Source organism: Crocuta crocuta, unplaced genomic scaffold, assembly GCF_008692635.1.
Source record: "Crocuta crocuta isolate KB4526 unplaced genomic scaffold, BGI_CrCroc_1.0 scaffold216, whole genome shotgun sequence".
In the NCBI taxonomy this organism is placed as follows: Eukaryota; Metazoa; Chordata; class Mammalia; order Carnivora; family Hyaenidae; genus Crocuta; species Crocuta crocuta.
In genome coordinates this window covers 4,923,139-4,942,439 of record NW_027531504.1, presented here as the reverse complement: position 1 = coordinate 4,942,439, position 19,301 = coordinate 4,923,139, and the positions used below count along the sequence as shown (strand labels likewise).

Here is a 19,301-nt window from a genome sequence, read left to right as displayed (position 1 = left end):
GTAGAAAAAGAGGTCTGATTTTCAAGGCAGGTTCCTTCAGTTCTGATTTTCACTTCTTTAGTGCCTTGTGCACTGGAATATTCTAGAATGGTATGGACACTGGGCTTCAGAGCAGTCATGCCATGGAGTGTTGCCAGCACAGGACAAGAGAGTAGAATGCTCAACTCTCTTCAAGGGCTTCCAATGTCAGTAGGAAGGAAGGTGCTGCTGTCCCTGCCAACAGTGCTGTGAAAAGAAGGTGTGGTTTGGGACAGATACTGGTTTTGTCTATTTTTACCTTTCATTAGCTCATAAATTGTAGAAAATGATGCAAAATGATTATGAGTGGTGAAGCTTTTTAATAAGTACAGTGTTCTATCATTTTAGGTTGATAAGAGACTCCTACTTAGAAATGGCCTTATTATTTTTACATATGAGGAAATCAAAAAATACACCTTCAACATCACCATTAACACTTAAGGTATGAAATTGTGTTATTAGAAATCTTAAGCTAATTGCCTTTGTGCTATTTTGGTAACTGTGCTATTGAAATAATGAGACTGATTTTCATGTATTACTTGGAGAAGTTCATTTATTACTTTATACTCACATTCATGTTTAGATACTTCTTTGGATGTTTTATATAAGGCTCTGGAAATAGAGTTCCTGTGGACATTTTTGCCTGTTAAAATGTTATACATGAAATATAGGTGTATGCAAATACTCTAAGGTATTAGTATTAATCAGGAAACTGTAGGAAATGCTATGTTGGTTAAGCAGATGGACAAACAAGATGTTCATTACTGGTATGGCATACTAACAGATCACTTTTTGATATTCATTTATTTATCACATACCTTTGAACATTTGCTATGACCCAGACAGTATTCTGGAAGGTTATTAAGCAGTGATTAAGACAAACTTAGTCCGGGGCACCTGGGTGGCTTAGTCAGTTAAGCGTCCGACTTTCGCTTAGGTCATGATCTCGCGGTTCGTGGGTTCGAGCCCCGCGTCGGGCTCTGTGCTGACTGCCAGCTCAGAGCCTGCAGCCTATTTCAGAGTCTGTGTCTCCCTCTCTCTCTGACCCTCCCCTGCTCACGCTGTCTCTCTCTCCCTCTCCTAGAAATAAATAAAAATTAAAAAATTAAAAAAAAAGACAAACTTAGTCCTTGTTCTCATGGAACTAGTTTTCAGTAGAGGGAGAGAGAAAATAAACTAGCAAAGGAAAAAGCAAGAGGAAGAAAGCTTGGGGGGGCAGGGACCAAGGGAGGGAAAGAAGAGAAGGAAAGGGGGTTCGTTTAGGTAGTGAAATTGGAGATTAGGAAAGAACTTGGGTTGGTGGGATTGTGAATGATGCGATGGCAAGAGGTGGGATTTGTTGGATGAGGAGAAGGCCATGCAAAGAGTCACAAGGGCATGCACTATCTAGAGTGGTGCTTCCAAACTAAGGGGCAGAAGCATCTCTGGGGATCCTGTCAAAGTGAAGAGTCTGATTCAGTAAGTCAAGGATAGGATCTGAGATTTGGCATTTCTGCTGGTCTGTGTGCCACACTTGAATTCCAGGGATGTAGACTGAAGGAGGTCCTGTGTACAGGACGTGGGTGCTTTGGAGATACATGAGACCAGCAACTTTTAATTTTTAATTAATTAATTAATTAATTAATTATTATCATTTTGTTCTAGAGAGAAAGTTACCATGCAAATGGGAGAGGAGTGGGGGAGAGAGAGGGAGGAAGAATCTTAAGTAGGCTCCACACTCAGCATGGAGGCCATTGTAAGGGCTTCATCCACCGCCCTGGGATCATGACCTGAAATGAAATCAAGAGTCAGACACTCAACTGAGTCACCCTGGTGCCCCAAGCTCAGTAACTTTTAGTTTTTATGTTTTGAATTTCAGTAGGCTTTTTAGAATTCATCCCAATTAAGTAATCCTTTGACCCACCAATAGATTTTTTTTCAGAAAGCTTTGGTGTCAAATCTCTAATTTTTAAGACAGCATAGATGTGATTTAAAACCTTTAGGCAAATAGGCTTTCAGTCAGTTGAATTATTCATATGGTAGCTGCCTTAGGTGGATATAGCAGCTATTATTTTATTTTATTTTTTCATCAAAGTGATTACAGAAAACTTACTTTTTATGGTGTGATAAACATGTTTATTTCTAGTAAGAGGAAACAAAAATCTTTGTTTCATAGCAAGTAGCAATGCAAATTAATAGGATACTAGGATAATAATTTATCACCTCTTTGGCCTTTACTAGAGAAGCCTTTATAATTAAGAACTTGAACAAGGTAGAATTGGAATGAAAAAAATAGCATAATTCCATACAATATCACATTATTTTTCTTGTATCTTGACACAGTATAAATATTTTAGCAAGTCATACAATTACTAGAAACACAGAAAACAGCCAAAGACAAGCAAAAATTTATCCAGACACATTTAACCATTGAAATATCACATTAGAAGTTTGTCCTAAGAAGTCAATGCTTTATAAACCCTTAAAAGGAAGTGCTATTGCTTCACTCTTATGGCGATTCCGCATAGCAGAGTGACCATAGCACTGGTCTCCGTTTGAATCCTGGCTTCATGACATGATAGCAGTGTGACTGGGGCCTTACTAAGCCTGGGTTCCTCATCTGTGAAGTGGAGGTGATGGTGGAGATAGGAGAATTAAATAAGATAATGGATGTGGCACATAATAAGTACTCAAAAAGGCAGGGAGGACCTTGGCTGAATATGTACATGTTATCTTTCTAAAGTATTTTGTATATAGTAGGTATTCCATAATTATTTTTTAGTTAAACAGAATTGACTATGTCATGAACATTTATTCATTCATTAACAAATACTTATTGAGTACCTAACATATGCCAGGTATGTTACTCTCTTTCCTTAAGAAGCATAGATGAGCAAGGGAGAGACATAATTGTATCGAAATCTAATGAGGAGAGTGCCTCCTCTAACTGAGGAGGGCTCAGTTGGTTAAGCTTCCAACTTCAGCTCAGGTCATGATCTCGTGGTTCATGAGGTCAAGCCCCACATCAATCTCTGTGTTGACAGCTCAGAGCCTGGAGCTTGCTTCAGATTCTGTGTTTCCCTCTCTCCCTCTGCCCCTCCCTTGCTTAAACTCTGTGTGTCTCTGCCTCTCTCAAAAATAAACAAACATTTAAAAAAATTTAAAAATCTAATGAGGACTATAGTCAAGATATGTCAAGGTAGAGATGTAGAGCAAAGTACAAACTAATTCTGCTTTGGGACAATGCTGGAGAAAGCTTCCTAGATGAGATGAATTTTGAAGAATGACTAGAAGTTTACCAAGTAGTTAAGCAGGAGGAAAATAGTCCAAAGAAAGAGATTAGCAAGCACGCATATTAAAAATGGATTTATTGAGGTATGATATACATTCATGAAACTAACCTATTTTCAGAGTGCAGTTCACAGATGTTTAGTAACTTTAAAGTGTTGTGGAACTATCATCACCATCCAGTTTTAGAATATTCCCATTATTCCAGAAAGATCCCTAGTGCCCATTTGCAGTAATTTCCATTTCCACCCCTAGCCCCAGGCAACCACTAATTTGTTTTCTATCTCTATAGATTTGCCTTTTCTGGATATTTCATATAATGGAATTTCATATAAATGGAATCATACAATATGTGTTCTTTTATGCCCTCTTGTTTCACTTAACATTATGTTTTTGAGGTACACCATGTTGTAGCATATACAGTGCTTTGTTCCTTTTTGTTGCTGAATAGTATTCTCTCTTTTGGATACACAGTATTTTCTTTGTCCATTCAACAGTTTATGGACATATGAATTGTTTCCACTTTTTGGCTGTTTTGATTAATGTTGCTTTAAACATTTATATATAAGTTTTTATTTGAACATATGTTTTCAGTTCTCTGGGATGGATATCTAAGAATGGAATTGCTGGATTATATATTTACTCTATGTTTAGCCTTTTGATGATCTGTCAGATTGTTTTCCAAAGTGGCTGTACAATTTTGTATTCCTATGAAGAGTGTATAAGAGTTCTAATTTCTCCAAAGTCTGACCAACACTTGTTAATATCAATATTATTGATTGTAGCATCCTAGTGGGTGTGAAGTGTATTTCCTTATGGTTTTAGTGTGCCTTTCCCAGCTGGCTGATGATGTTGAGACCGTTTCATGTGCTTATTGATCATTTCTATATCATTTTTTGGGGAAATGTTTATTCAGATCCTTTGCCTTTAATGTAAACTGGATTGTCTTTTTTTAAATCACAAGTTTTAAAAAGGTGTATTCTAGATTCAAGTCCCGTATCAGGTATATGATTTGCAAATATTTCCTCTAGTTGGTGGCTTGTCTTTTTATGTTGTTAATAGTGTCTTTGGAGACAAAAAGTTTTAAATTTTAACAAAGTCCAATTTATCATTTTTCTTCTTTTATATATTATGCTTTTGGTTACATATCCAAGAATTCTTTGCCTAAACCCAGATGTTGAAGATTTTCTTCTATGTTTTCTTTTAAAAGTTTTATAGATGTAGTGTTTTTGTTTAAGTATGATGTATTTTGAATTAATATTTGTGCAGAGTGTGCAGAGATCTAAATTCATCATTTGCACATAGATATCCAATTGTGCCAGTACCAGTTGTTGAAAAGAATGTCTTTTCCTCATTGAATTGCCTTGGTACCTTTCTCAAAAATTAATTGTTCATAAATGTAAATGTTTATTCCTAGACCACCAATACTGTTCCATTGATCTGTAAGTCTACCTTTACTGGAGTATCAACCCTCATGGTTACTGTAGCTTTCAGTAAGTTTTAAAATTGGAAAGTACATGTCCTCACCTATGTTCTTCCTTTTCAAAATCGTTCTGATTACTTTGAGTCCTTTGCATTTTCATATACATTTTAGGATTTGCTTGTCAATTTCTGTAAAGAAAACAAACAGAATTTTGGTAGGGATTGTGTTAAATCTAAATCAATCTGTGGACAATAGCCATCTTAATAATATTGAATCTGCCAATTCATGAATATGAACTGTTCCCTTTATTTAGATACTAATTTTTCTCAATTGTGCTTTTTATTTTTCAGTATAGAAATTTTGCACATTTTTCTTAAGCTTATTTCTATTGTGAGTGGAATATTTTCTTACTTTCATTTTCAGATTGTTCATTGATGATACATAGAAATACAGTTGATTTATGAGTATTGAGTTTTGTGTCCTGTTACCTTGTTATAGTGGTGTGTGTGTGTCTGTCTTAGGATTTCCTACATATAGGATCATGTCTTCTGCAAACAAATATAATTTTACTTCTTCATTTCCAATCTAGATGCATTTTTCTTTTTCTTGTTTGTTTGCATGAGCTAGAATCTCATCCACAGTGTTAAACACTTTCTTCATCTAAAAAAATCCATCATATTCTCCTGTCCACATTTTTCTGTTCTGAACTCAAGTCCAACCTTCTCAATAAAGCCTCCCTCTCAATTCAAAAGGAATTCTTCCTTTTTTTTAAAAAAAAATGTCTGTGTTACTAGTTGTTCTTACATTATAGTTATTTAATGTTATTATGTATTCTTCACTTAATGCCTATTAGTATTGTTTCCAGAATTTAAAATGCCCAAACACACATAGTCAGTAAGCCACAAGGGCTACCCCAAAGCCTAGGAGGTTCCATTACAGCTAATTACTAGGGTCTTCATATTTTGGGAGAGGACTGTATTGCCTAGATTCCCCATAGACAGACTTCTCCAGGTATCATCTACCTCCAGCCAGTCTTAGCACTTGATCTAGGGTAGGCCATATTTGCACATTGTATTTCCTGCTCAGGTATTAGCACTGTTCATTGACTTTCTTTTTCTTGGGAGTCCTGTAGCCAGAAGTAAAAGAAAAATATCTTTGTTACTGTTTGTTTTATTCTGCAGTCTTGTTGAAGATTAAGGAATTGGGCAAAATATGAACATAAAAAAATTAGAAACAAGCAGTCTGATTGAATAGTGTTATCCATATTAGTTAAATCTTAAGAATTGACTATTAATACTTATTTTAGCTGTCTTTTAAAATGTAAAACAGGCAGATACAACATTGCTAGTAGGGTTTCTTTCTGTTAATTTTTGTAGCATTGACTTTCTTATGTTTAAAAAACTGAACACACACACACACATAGTAAAAAAAAATCTTCATTCATTGTTGTTTTTGCTATTCTATGAAACTTGATGATTACATCATTCCTTTAATAGTTCCCTGGTTAGAAAAGTGATAGCAAATACCTATCAGAAACCTTTAAGGTAATATTCTTATTTCTGACATTCTCGCACAATGTATTCAACTTATATATTGTCTATTAAAGTGGCAAATGCCATTTTAAGTAAATACACTCCTTAAACTGCCATTTGTGTTTATTTTATTGTTATTCAAATCCAAGGTCATTGTAAAAAATTAGAAAAGGTGATAAAATAATCCCCCTTAAAACCCATAATAACCACTATTAATAATTTTCTTTGCTTGTGTATACAGGGAATATATGTGTGTACATATCTTTAAAAATAGGATCATATTTGCATGCTATTTTGTAATATCTACTTTCCTTTCTCCAATATACTTTGAACATCTTTTCATGTCAATACATATAATACATACATTATTATTCTTTTTTTACATTATTATTATTAATGGCTACATAGTGTTCCACTGAAATGTCATTTTCAGGGGATGAGAAAATTTGTCATGAAACTTAATGATATCTTTATTTATCTTTATCATAACGTATGTGCTATATTTTTTAGGCTCCTACCAGAAGGCATAGTTCTATTAAAGAACCAACAGTAAATAAATTTGAAATGTACAATTCACTGGCCTGGACTGTGATAAGAGCTGCTGCCCAGGTTGGTGTGATTTTTATTTAAGCTTTCTTTTTACTGTCCTATGTGTGTCCTCTACCTACCAGCTATTAAGACAGCATAATGTATCTAGACAAGAGAAAGGAAAATTCACTTTCTTTTGGATTTATGCCAGTGATGTTTCTTTGGGAAGATTAGGAATGCTGCTTATATATGTTGTGTTTTTAATCTTTATTATCCAGACCTGGCTGTGTTTGTTTTAGCTTTTCTTTAATGAAAGTATTGGCAGATACATATGTGCACATTTTGACATTTTGGCAAATATCTTTCACAGCTAGGTGAGATAGCCTATTTAAAGTGACTCAGACATTAATTAAATTGTCAACAGTAATGATTTGCTTGACAATGATATATACTTCACTTTGGGGATCACATGTTGTTTTCCAGTTTCTCTTTATTTTTTCTTCCAATGTATATTGAATATGATTTTATGAATTCACTTTTTCACGTAATGTGCCTAATGGATAATCTATGAATCAGAAAGCTTACATTTATGAATTCTAATTATGCATTAATTTTAGGTCAGTGAAGCTGTGCTGACAGTCAATCTACTTATTGGAAAGAAGAACGCTAGAACTGATAAAGTCAGCCAAGGGGCCTTACCAAATATCCCCGAATTTGCCACTGTGGATCTTTTGTCTTCATATACGGATTATTTGCTTGGTATGTTTGAAATGTCGAGGCATTTTATAAAAACCTGATATAAGTAATGCAGAATCAAGTTGTAAATGTTTAGTCATGGTGATTCATTGGATTTTAGCTTAGAGAGTCGAATGGTGGGAGGAACCTCAGGGAAAAGATAGGGTTCCTGCAACCTAGTTGCCAAAACAAAGGGACATCATTTCATAGTACGTACGTGCATGTTACTCAATCAGCTGCTGCATTTTCAGATGCAGGGCTCTATGAAAAATGGTATTTCCTTCTCTCTGTTTATTTTCCAGTTCATGCATATCAAATGAGGCCTTTTGATAATATTTACTTGTGGGTCCTTTCCTGATCCCCTAAAATGTGCACTCACCCTTGTAGTCTCATGTAGCTCTCTCTTTTTCATAGTTGTTTTATATTTGTGTGTGTACGTGTGTGTGTATGCATGTATGAGTGTGCACATGGGTGTACATGTTTGAACTCTTTCTCTCATTAAACTATCATCAGCTTCCTGAGGGTAGGGACTTTATTTGATTTGCTGCCCTAACTACAGAAAATCACACATTACTTGCACATTACAGGCATTTGTAATTGTTTTTATTTGTTTGTTTGTTTGTTTATTTTTGAGAGAGACAGCACAAGTGGGAGAGAGGCAGAGAGAGAGGGAGACACAGAATTTGAAGCAGGCACTAGGCTCTGAGCTATCTGCACAGAACCCAATATGGGGCTCAAACCCACGAACCTTGAGACCATGACCTGAGCCGAAATCAGAGGCTTAACCTACTGAGCCACCCAGGTGCCCCTCATTGTCAGTTGTTAAATGAATTAATGAATGAGAGGTTAGAATTTAAACTTGACCTCACCATTATTTGTTTTTTCTCTTTTACAACTCCTTTGTTAGTTAGTAAACTGTAATATTAACCTCTAAGTCAGATCAGCAGTAATATATTTAACGTTCATTTATGTGTTTGTCCATTCATTCATTTGAAAAATAGTTATTGAGTGCTTCTTGTATACTGAGCACTTGGATGGTTCAAAGATATAAGGTGCTGGAGTCTTACTTCCAGGCTGACATTTCAGTAACAATAATTTTCCTTGGCACTAGGGTAAGCATTGAGCCAAATGGGATGAAGAATGTTACTTTAACTTGGTGGGGGATGGGAGTGATCTTCCTAAAGCCTGCTGAAAACACATCTGTAGGCAGCAGCTTACTCTGCTGAAATGTTAAGTCAACTTTAGCCAAAGGATTAGTCTTTGAAACCATCCCTTTCCCTGGCTTTCTTCCTTTCTAACCTAAAAATTCATTGCTCAAGTTTAAACCATTAGATGAACTTTTTATTCCAACGTGTCATTTTCCTATTTTATTGCTTTAATGCCTGGTGGGATTTTGCTTCATTGGTTTCATCTAAAACACTGTATTAAGCAGTTATTACCAAAATTATGCTGTATATCAAACAGCCCTAAAACTTAGTGGCTTACAATGAGGATTCGTCCTTTGACTGGTATAGCCCCTGGACATGTGTTATGAAGCCCAGGCTGAGGAGGCAGTGGCTGTTTGGAGCATGCTCTTCTCACAGCATACCCCAGAGCAAAGGGGCCATGCTCAATCACAAGAGCACACTCAAGGCCTCTCTTCACACCACATCCCACTGGCCATGGCAAATCATATGGCCAAGTCCAACATCAGTGAGGAAGGGAAATATACTTTCCCAGGAGAGGAAGGGAGAGGGGGATGAATGTTTGCTGAATGATAATCCAAACTATCATATATGACAAGTTTAATATATGGCTCGTAGCTACCTGAGAAGAATTCTGAACCCCTGTATGACAAGACAAGAAAAGGTGTTGCTGTGATCAGTTAATGATGTCACCCACAGGCACATGTAGTGAGGAATCGCATCCCCGATCCAAATGATCTGAGTTGATCCAGTTGAGCAGGTGGTTTAAGATGACTTAGCTGTGCTTAATGCTAGAATGTGTGCTTTCTTTGCCTGCTTCAGTGATTTTCATAGCATATTCCAATTTTTAGTTTCTGTTTTGTACCATTAGCACTCTTACTATTTTACCAAAGCAGTAATTTGAAATGACCAAATTTTGAAGTCCCATCTATTTTGCATTTTGCCTTGCCTTAAGGGTAATAGTTTTGCCCTCCAGTATTTTCCTAACAGACTAATAATTAATTCAGTAGATGATTTCCCTCACTTCAGCATGTGGGTTGGGAGGAGGTACTGAATCCCCTCCTGACTGCTACAAATACTTGGACGGCAAAGAAGTTTATATTATAATGAATTGCTAAAGGGCAACAGCAACAAATAAAACTTGTTTGATTTTGCTTGCATTAGCATAAATGAGCATCCAGGAGAAAACTTCTTCAGTAATCTCACCTTCACTAGCATTGATCTATACTCAAGGTGGTGACCAATAGTCACTGTTTTTGTGTGTGGAGCACTGTACCAGATATTTATGTCCAGAGGGAAGGAGGAGTCCTAGAAAACATCAAGAAAGTGAGTCTTGCCTTCCATGAGCTTCCTGTCATCAACAGTCAGAACAAGGACACAATTCAAAATTATATAGACATACATCTTTTAAGAGGACCAGATTAATGGAAGCAAATTAGGCTGAAGCTGGACATAGGCAGGATGGGCATATTAGTTAATTAGAAACAATTTTTTTTTCCTGGAACAAGTATATAGTGGGGCAGGTATAAATGGACAAGAGACATGGGGTAATAGAGTGAAGAGAAAGCACACTTTCTCAATAGAGCAATTGGCAGTCAGAAAAGCATGATGACAGAATAGACAATTCATGTGTATGTGGACCATAGTATGTCAGTATGTGTACCAGAAAGCTACTGTATGATGTCTGTACCACAAGAAGATACTTGAGTGATTCACCTGGTCCAATTTATTGAGGTTTTCTCTACACTGTTTTATAGGAATATAGACCTTGAGGGGATAATACTGGCAATATAAGATCATATTTAGATTCAATGCAAAAAACCCACATTTATTAGATACCTACCTTGGGCCTAGTTGTATTTATTTATTTATTTTTTTAATTTTTTTAAATGTTTTATTTATTTCCAGGAGAGAGAGAGAGAGACAGCGTGAACAGGGGAGGGTCAGAGAGAGAGAGAGTCACAGACTCCGAAACAGGCTCCAGGCTCTGAGCTGGCACTCAGCACAGAGCCCGACGCGGGGCTCGAACCCACAAACCGCGAGATCATGACCTAAGCGAAAGTCGGACGCTTAACCGACTAAGCCACCCAGGCGCCCCCCTAGTTGTATTTAAATATACTTATCTTTTTGTCTTGATTTTCTTGTGGCTTTAATAAAAAAATTCTGCTGGGATACACAAATTATTAAAATCTGTAAGACACTTTGAATTAAAAGTACCATTTAGGACTAGTGGCCCAGGATTCAGCCTCTCACAACTAAATGCACTTGGCATATAGAAAATATAAATGTACGTCCTGTGAAAACTAATGCCAGTGAACCTATTGTCAAAACATACAAAGAGAACTGTGGAGCAAAACTCAGGGTCACAACTGACCTTTAATATATGCTCTGCCTCTTGAAACAGAGAAAACCTTTCAGGCTGAAAAAATAGGATTTGTTCTTTCCTTACTGCCTTGTTCAGAAACAGAGGGTCAATACCAACTAAAAACTGGGATGCCATTCCTCTGCTACTATCTTGATTTCTTGTATTCCTCTGAGACCCAATACTTCATAGGTGGGGACCTAGGGAAACACATTACCTCCTAAAATTCCAAATTATTACACTACTTATGGATTAGAATGAAGAGAAATCATTTATGCTAATAGCAGTGATGTGTGTGTGTGCGCACACACACACGCATGTATATGCATGTGTACATGCTCTGTATCAGAGTATTAGCAGTTGAGACAACTGAGACAGGATGAGAATCATTCTCAGTGAAGCAGAGCTGTCCTGGTCCAACACCTGCAAGATTCTAGAAATTTCATTCTGGGCTCTATACTTTGATCACTTAAATCTGAGAAGGAACAGTCTCATGACCAAGAGCAGAACATGCACATTCTCCACCCTCTATTATCAGACACGAGGTGTGAAGAGATTCTTTATTCTAGACAAAGTCAACAATGAAAAATAAGAAAAAACAGAAGGCACCTGGAAGACAACATTGCCAGACAAGCACAATGAAATGCCATCTTGAAGACCCAGAGGAAGATTGACACTTCAGGGAGCCAAAAGAAATGTAACAAGATTGTTTGGAACCCTTAGGAGGGCCCAAACGGGGGAGCCTGGGTGGCTTAGTCGGTTNAAAAAAAAAAAATTAAAAAAAAATAAAAAAAAAAAAAAAAAAAAAAGGAGGGCCCAAACAGTCAAAGACGGATACAAGAGCAGAAAGCTGTAATGCAGCAAATGCTAGATAATAGTGGCACCGGTATGTCCAGATGCTATGTGTCAGTGCTCTCTTATGTGATTTCATTTATCCTTTAGGAAAATCCCATGAGAATGTCATTATGCATGTATATTAAATGAAGAAAGGTCCTCAGAGAGGGTATGTAACTAGGATAATTTTCTACTGCTGATGCAAATCCTGATCTATCTGATTCTAAAAGCTGTGCCCTTGATCACTGTGTTGGGTGTGATAAGAAAGTATTACTAGGAAATCAAAGTGCAGAATTAATGCATCACCCTTTTGGATTGAGCTGACATGAAAGATACTTTTGCCCTCCCGATTCCAAATGTGTAACACAAGTTTGGATGAAATAGAACCAAAATTGTTTTAATTTACAGCTGAGCATGAAATCATGAAAGGAAAATCTCAAGTTACCAAAGTAAATGGAGTGATTCTAAGCCAGGGCTAAGGTGAGGACCTCATTGACGAGGGGACTGCTGGGGCTGGGACTTGAATGCCTGGACAAAGAGGGGTCTGGAAGGAAGACTCTGCAGGTAGGGAAGGTCAGAACCCCACGAACTGCATAGAACTGAGCTTCAGAGTGGGCTTGTCAAATTGAGGACTAGAAACACATTGCCCCCTGGCTTGAGCAGATGCAGAGAAACATGCCAAGGGCCTGGTCAGGGCCAAAAATGAGTCACTTGGGAGAAGTCAGAACCCCACCTGAGTAAGTTGGAATTCTTACCACCTGAAAGATGCAGGGAAATGAGCATAAATACTGACCCAGAACCAGTGAAACCCATGAAGCTCTGGCTGCGGCTGGAGGGAAACCATTGCAAAGGGACCCACCTCCCACAAAAGTTCTGAAGGTAAACGTATAATGCAGATTACACTTGGACAAATTCTGACATCACTTTTGGATTATAAAGACAAAATAATTGTGAGCATTCAATCAGAAAAAGTGGACTTGCCGAAAAGAAAGAAGAGTTGAACTCGTCTTAAATTTCTCCTGTGGCATTAAAGACCAGGCAACATTGGTCAAATCTATAAAGAGGCTCTTTTCTTCTTTTAATTTAGTTCAGTTTCTTAGGTAGGTAATTTGTTCTCAAGAGTCAAAACTCAAAAGAATCTCCCCAAAGGGCATGGAGAGAAAGTCTCCCTTCTGTCTTTTCTGCAAGTGACTGAGTTGTCCCCAGGGGCAATTGGTATTGTCATTGTACAGTGTCCTTTTCTTGCTGTAAGGAACAACTACAATTTAATGGTTTAACACAACACAAGATCTATCTTCCAATTCAGGAGGTCAGAAGTCTAAAATGGGTCTCACTGGGCTAAACTTAAGGTGTCAGCAGAGTACTTTAGGGGAGGCATTAGGGAAGAATCTGTTTCCTTGTGTTTTCCAGCTTCTGTGGCTTGTGGCCCCTCCCTACGTCTTTCAGTCTCTCTGACTCTAACATACTCTGTCCTCTCTCTTGTTTTCCTTTTCTACATATAAGGACATCTAGGATTACACTGGGCTACATGGATGACCTAGGATAACTCCCCCTCTCAAGGTCAGCTGATAGGCAATCTTAATTCTATCTGCAACCTTATTTCTCCTTTGCCCTATAACCTAACTAACAAAGTCACAGGTTCTGGGGATGAGTACATGAAAATCTTTAGGGAACCATTATTTGGCTACCATAATCCATTTTCTAGGTTCCATACCAGAGATATACATGCTTATGCAAACTGCTGAGGTTTCATTGGAGAGAACAGCATCCACTCCAATTTATTCAAGCCGAAGAAGATTTATTAAGACTTTCAAAATCCCTGCGAGGACTAAAGAAATGCGTTCTAGGCTGAACATCCTGACTAAGCGACACAAAATTAGGCCACCAAGGGAATCCCAGGTGTTTGTTTTGTTTTTAAAAAGTGTCTTAGTCTTTTAACACTGCTATAACAAAATACCACAATCTGGATCACTTATAAACAATAGAAATTTATTTCTTACAGGTGTGGAGGCTGGAAGTCCAGGAAAAGGGTGCCAGCAGGTTCAGTATCTAGTGAGGGCCTGCTTTCTAGTGTCTAGATGGTGCCTTCTCGTATGGTAGAAGGGGCTAAGGATGTCTCTGGAGCCTCTAAGTACTCATCACGTTCATGAGGGCTCCAGTGTCATGAGCTCAGCAACTCCCAAAAGCCTCACCTTCTAATATCATACTGGGGATTAGAATTTCAACATACGAGTTTGGGAGGAGACACAAACAGTCAGACCAGAGCATAAAAGAAGCTGTAGTATCAGGATTTGCCTGCAAAGTAAGGAGGCTTAGCTCAGGCTCTAGCCTCAGGAGCCAAATGGCCTCTGCCAGAACCCACACCAGCAAGAGAGATGCTTTGAATCCTGTCTCCTGCACCACCTGGCACAGTGCCAACTTCAACTCCACTGTGAATGTATGGAATTCATGACACCTGAATCCCATGCAAGGGCCCTAGCCACAAGGAAATCTTGCAGCCATGATTTTTATCTCTGTAACTTCAGTGCAGGCAGGCACATTCAGGGATTAGGATGGATGCTGGGTGAACCAGTATGCTTGCGTACACTAATACATTGATATGTTTTTCCCTACACAAATATACTTAATAGCATAAATAGAACACACAGTTATGTTCCTTGCTCTTTTTTCCTTCAACTTAATGTAAGTGTATCTATTTTTTCCAATCAATACAGTGTCTTTTTTTATTGCTGCATAATAATCCTCTATAAGATGTGTCATACTTAGTCTTCTTTTGACAGATTTTTTAGGTGTTTCTTCTCTTTTGCTATTACATACAACTCTACTATAGGTAACATTATATGTAAATATGTGTGTCATATATATTTATCTATTGACCCAAGAGGTATAATGTATTTGTTGACCCAATAGATCTACTAGCCTATGTACAAGACTTTATATATATATATATGATATATATGTATATCTATGAATACACACATATACATACACATGTATACTTTTACACATAGGCATGGATAATTTTATACAACTGCCAGCAATTAATAAAAGGTCTTTTTTCCTTACAGTCTTATTGATACAATATATTATAAGCAATTTTTAAACTTTTGTCTATATGGGAAGCAGGGGAGATGATTTCATTTTAATTTGCACATCTCTGGCTAGGACTAAGTTCAATGATCTTGTATGAACATTCTGTCCATAATCTTTGCTCAGTTTGAAAAACCTCAGTTTTTCTTGAGACTTTTTTTTTTCATTTCTTTGTTTGTGGAAGCCCTTCCTTCCTTTTATAGAAATCAACCCTTTAATTTGCAAATCTAGTTTTCCAATTATCAGTTGTTATTTAACTTTTTCTGTGGTGGTTCTATTCCATAAAGAAACTTTTTATTTCTAAATAGTATAAATTATTAATCTTTAAGATTTTTTAAATTTTTTTTTTTATTTTTGAGAGAGAGACAGAGAGAGACAGAGCATGAGTGGGGAGGGGCAGAGAGACAGGCAGACGCAGAACCCAAAGCAGGCTCCAGGCTCCTCGCTGTCAGCACAGAGCCTGATGCGGGGCACAAACTCATGAACTGTGAGATCATGACCTTAGCAGAAATCAGATGCTCAACTGACTGAGCCAGCCAGACTAAATTATGAATCTTTTATTTGATAACTTCTGGATTTATGTCAAAAAGATCTAGTCCCTACTCTAAAACTGTAAATGAGTTATCCCATGGATTTTTAATAATTTATGGAAATCTATTTGGAATATGTAAAAGTAACAAATATATCCCAGATGGCTGCCTTATTTCTGTACTTTTTATTCATTTCCTATTGCTCAGTTCTATTCAGGCTTCAATACCACACTGTTTTAATTATCATTGCCTTATATTTAATATCTATTAGGACAAGTTTCCACTCACTAATATTTCTTATCAGAATTGTTTGTCTTTTATGACTTTCATTTTTTTAACTTTGGGAAGCAACTTGCCTCATTAAAAAAGTTCTCTTGTATTTTTATGAGTTGTATTACATTTAGTCATTAACTTAGAAATAACTTACATTTCTATGTTATTGAGTCATCTTATGTCCTATACTTTCTATTTCAAATCTTATTGTGTTTTAGTTCCTTAGGAGGGTTTTAACATTTTCTTCCAATAGATCTTATAGGTTTCTTGTTAGGTTTATTTCAAAAATATTTGAGCTTTTTATCGGCATTGTAAAATTTTTTTAATTATATTTCTACTGGTTGTTTTTATGTATGGAGGCTACTGATGACTCTCTATTACTTTATTATCTTCCAATAGTTTTTCCACTTGATTTTTCATAAACAAAGTCTAGTACACGTTTTTGGTGAAGGGACTGATAGTATATATTTTAGGCTTTGTGGTCTCTGTCGCAACCAGTCAACTCTGCTGTTGTAATGTGAAGGGAACCATAGGCAAGATGTAAATGAATGGAGATGGCTGTGTTCCATTGACACTTTAGTTATGGACACTGACATTTGAATTTCATAAAACATTGACGTGTCAGAAAATGTTCTTCTGCTTTTTTAAAGCCATTTAAAAATATGAAAACCATTCTCAGCTCATGGGTCTTACATTAATGTGGATAGGCCTAATTTGGCCCATGAACTATAGTTTGACAAGCCCTAGAAAAGGTGAATAGAGGTATAGAAGTCTCCTACTATTACCCTCATTTTATTTCCTTTCTTATAGCTATAGTATTTGGTTTTTTTTAAATTGCTGCTACTGTTACTTAAGGTATGAATATTCTTTTTAACTTAAATATATACGTATGTATATATTTATATAATAAATAATAAAGTTTATTTATTTACTTTGAGAGAGAGAGAGAGAGAGAACCAAGCAAGGGAGGAACAGAGAGAGAGGGAGAGAGAATCCTAAGCAGGCTCTGCACTGCGCACGGCCTGATATGAGGCTCAGACTCAAAAACTTCAAGATCATAACCTGAGAACCCAAAAGTTGGATGCTTAACCGACTGAGCTACCCAGGTGCCCCAGCATATGAATATTCTTAACTCTCATATCTTTATTGTGAATTAGACTCTGTAACATTATAAAGGCTCCATCCACTTTTGTTTCACTTAGTGTTTTTTGGCCAGAATGCTAGCTTATCTGATAGTAATTTCACAAATATTCCTTTTGTTTGTTTGTTTACATTTTTCTAGTATACATTTGTCCATTTTTAAAATTTTCAACCTTTCTCAATCTTATTTTAAATGTGCCTCTTAAATAGAACACAGAATTAGATTTTCTTTGTTTTAAAACTTGATAGCTTTTTTTGGTAATAGGCAACTTTAGCAAATTTTAATTAATTGACATGAAAGGTAACTTTGGCATTATTTTCTATCATTTTACAATATATATGTAAAAAATTAGGGAAAAAACAATAAAATAAACTTGTAATTTCAGGGAAAAAACAATAAACTATTAGCAAACTTACTTAGGAAAATCATAGTAAAAAAAGAATCCCACAAATGATGAATGATAAGAGGAAAGTAATCACTGATATTGAGAAATTAAATTATTAGAGTTTTTTAAAATACTTTTTTTTCCCATGTTGAATTGGCTTTTTTTTTTTAAATGTTTTATTTATTTCTAGGAGAGAGAGAGAGAGACAGCGTGAGCAGGGGAGGGTCAGAGAGAGAGGGAGACACAGAGTCTGAAACAGGCTCCAGGCTCTGAGCTGGCAGTCAGCACAGAGCCTGACGCGGGGCTCGAACCCACAATCCACGAGATCATGACCTAAGCGAAAGTCGGACGCTTAACTAAGCCACCCAGGCGCCCCAAAAATTATTAGAGTTTTTTGCTTAGCTCTAAGCAAATAAATTTGAAAAACTTTGTAAAATATATAATTTTGGAGAAAAATGTAATTTACCCAAATTTACTTCAAAATCCATTATATAGGGGAACCTGGGTGGCTCAGTTGGTTAAGTGTACGACTTCAGCTCAGGTCATGATCTCACGGTTTGTGGGTTCGAGCCCCGCGTCAGGCTCTGTGCTGACTGCCAGCTCAGAGCCTGGAGCCTGTTTCAGACTCTGTGTCTCCCTCTCTCTCTGACCCTCCCCTGCTCACGCTGTCTCTCTCTCTCTCTCTCTCTCTCTCTCAGGAATAAATAAAACATTAAAAAAATTAAAAATACATTATATAAAAAACTAGGCAAATCTATTATTATGAAGAAATAAAGTTACATTAGAAATTAAGACTAAAGAATTACAGTTTATTAAGTAAGGTTAACGAATAGTAATAATTACAAGTTAGCATAAATAACATTATAAAAATCTCTTTAGTGTCTGGCTCGATAGAAGACAGCTAGACTCTTATACCTACTTCTGCAGTCAGTCTAAGATAATATTTTGGTTGAAATATGTGAAGAAAACCTAGCTCCACACAGTTATGTTAGAGAGAAAATGGAGGATTATTTTAAGAGTCTTCTTAGATAATCGTGGATGTTTTTCTTTGGCACCAAACCAACACTGGGCAAGCGGTAGTTTCTTAAAGGTTAGTTCCGATGTGGACTATGAAGCAATATCACTGAACTTTTTGTACCCTGTTACATTAAAATACATTAGTCTTTCAGTGTGAATGGATCTTTTACTCATGCATAATTTTGTAATATTGTGCATTAGACATTTGGAAAATAGTGACTGCTTGGGTTATGTAGAACTTCCAAATGTTGGTACAATTCACTGAACAAAATTTGATTTAAAAATCAAAATTTTAAAATATCACTGCTATTCTTATCAGAAAAGTCTAAGTTGTGGAATCTCATGGTGACATAAACAAATTTTCCAAAGTTGTCTGTTTTTACTGAAAATTTTGAATTTTATCATTGGCAGCAACTACTGTCAGTTGTTTTCCTTGAAGTCCTACTACTTTTATTTGTGAGAAAGTGTTTGCCACATACATAAGTCTGAAAAGAATTTGTCTGCTTAGTTGTTCTGTGGGCAAGCTGGGCAGGGGAGGGGTGGGGGACGACAGGGCAGTACATTCTGTTTGCACCTTAATCACAGAAGTGCTTTTCCTCAACACAGCCATTGCACTTCAGTATGAAGCAGAAGTATTTTATGTGTGCTTCCCATGCTATCACACACAATATGAGAAAGACGTGTACTCAAGGGTCAGTAGTTAATCACATCAATTTTACTGCTTTATCAGGGACATTCTTAAGTGAAACTGGCATTTTAATTAATTTATTCATTTTACGATTCATAGCAATGAAGAATGCAAGAACTGCTAGTATGTCTGGTGTCACTACCTTTCCTAGGTTCATGCTAAGACACCACCATTTTATTTACCGTCAAATATCAACACAGTTATTCCAGGATAAAGCACTGGATTCAGAAAGATTATTCAACACTGTGCATATTTCACTTGCACTATTGCTAATCATTCACATACATGGAGATT

The 19,301-nt window shown here is 36.6% G+C and overlaps 1 protein-coding gene across 1 annotated transcript in view; it reads left to right on the top strand.

The window, feature by feature from the left end:
* Positions 1–19,301, top strand: part of CFAP54 (cilia and flagella associated protein 54) — a 267,535-nt gene that overhangs the window by 207,314 nt on the left and 40,920 nt on the right. Inside the window, 3 exon segments of the mRNA XM_077772255.1 lie at positions 367–460; positions 6,751–6,849; positions 7,386–7,527. Of these exon segments, the coding sequence (XP_077628381.1) occupies positions 367–460; positions 6,751–6,849; positions 7,386–7,527 (335 nt within the window).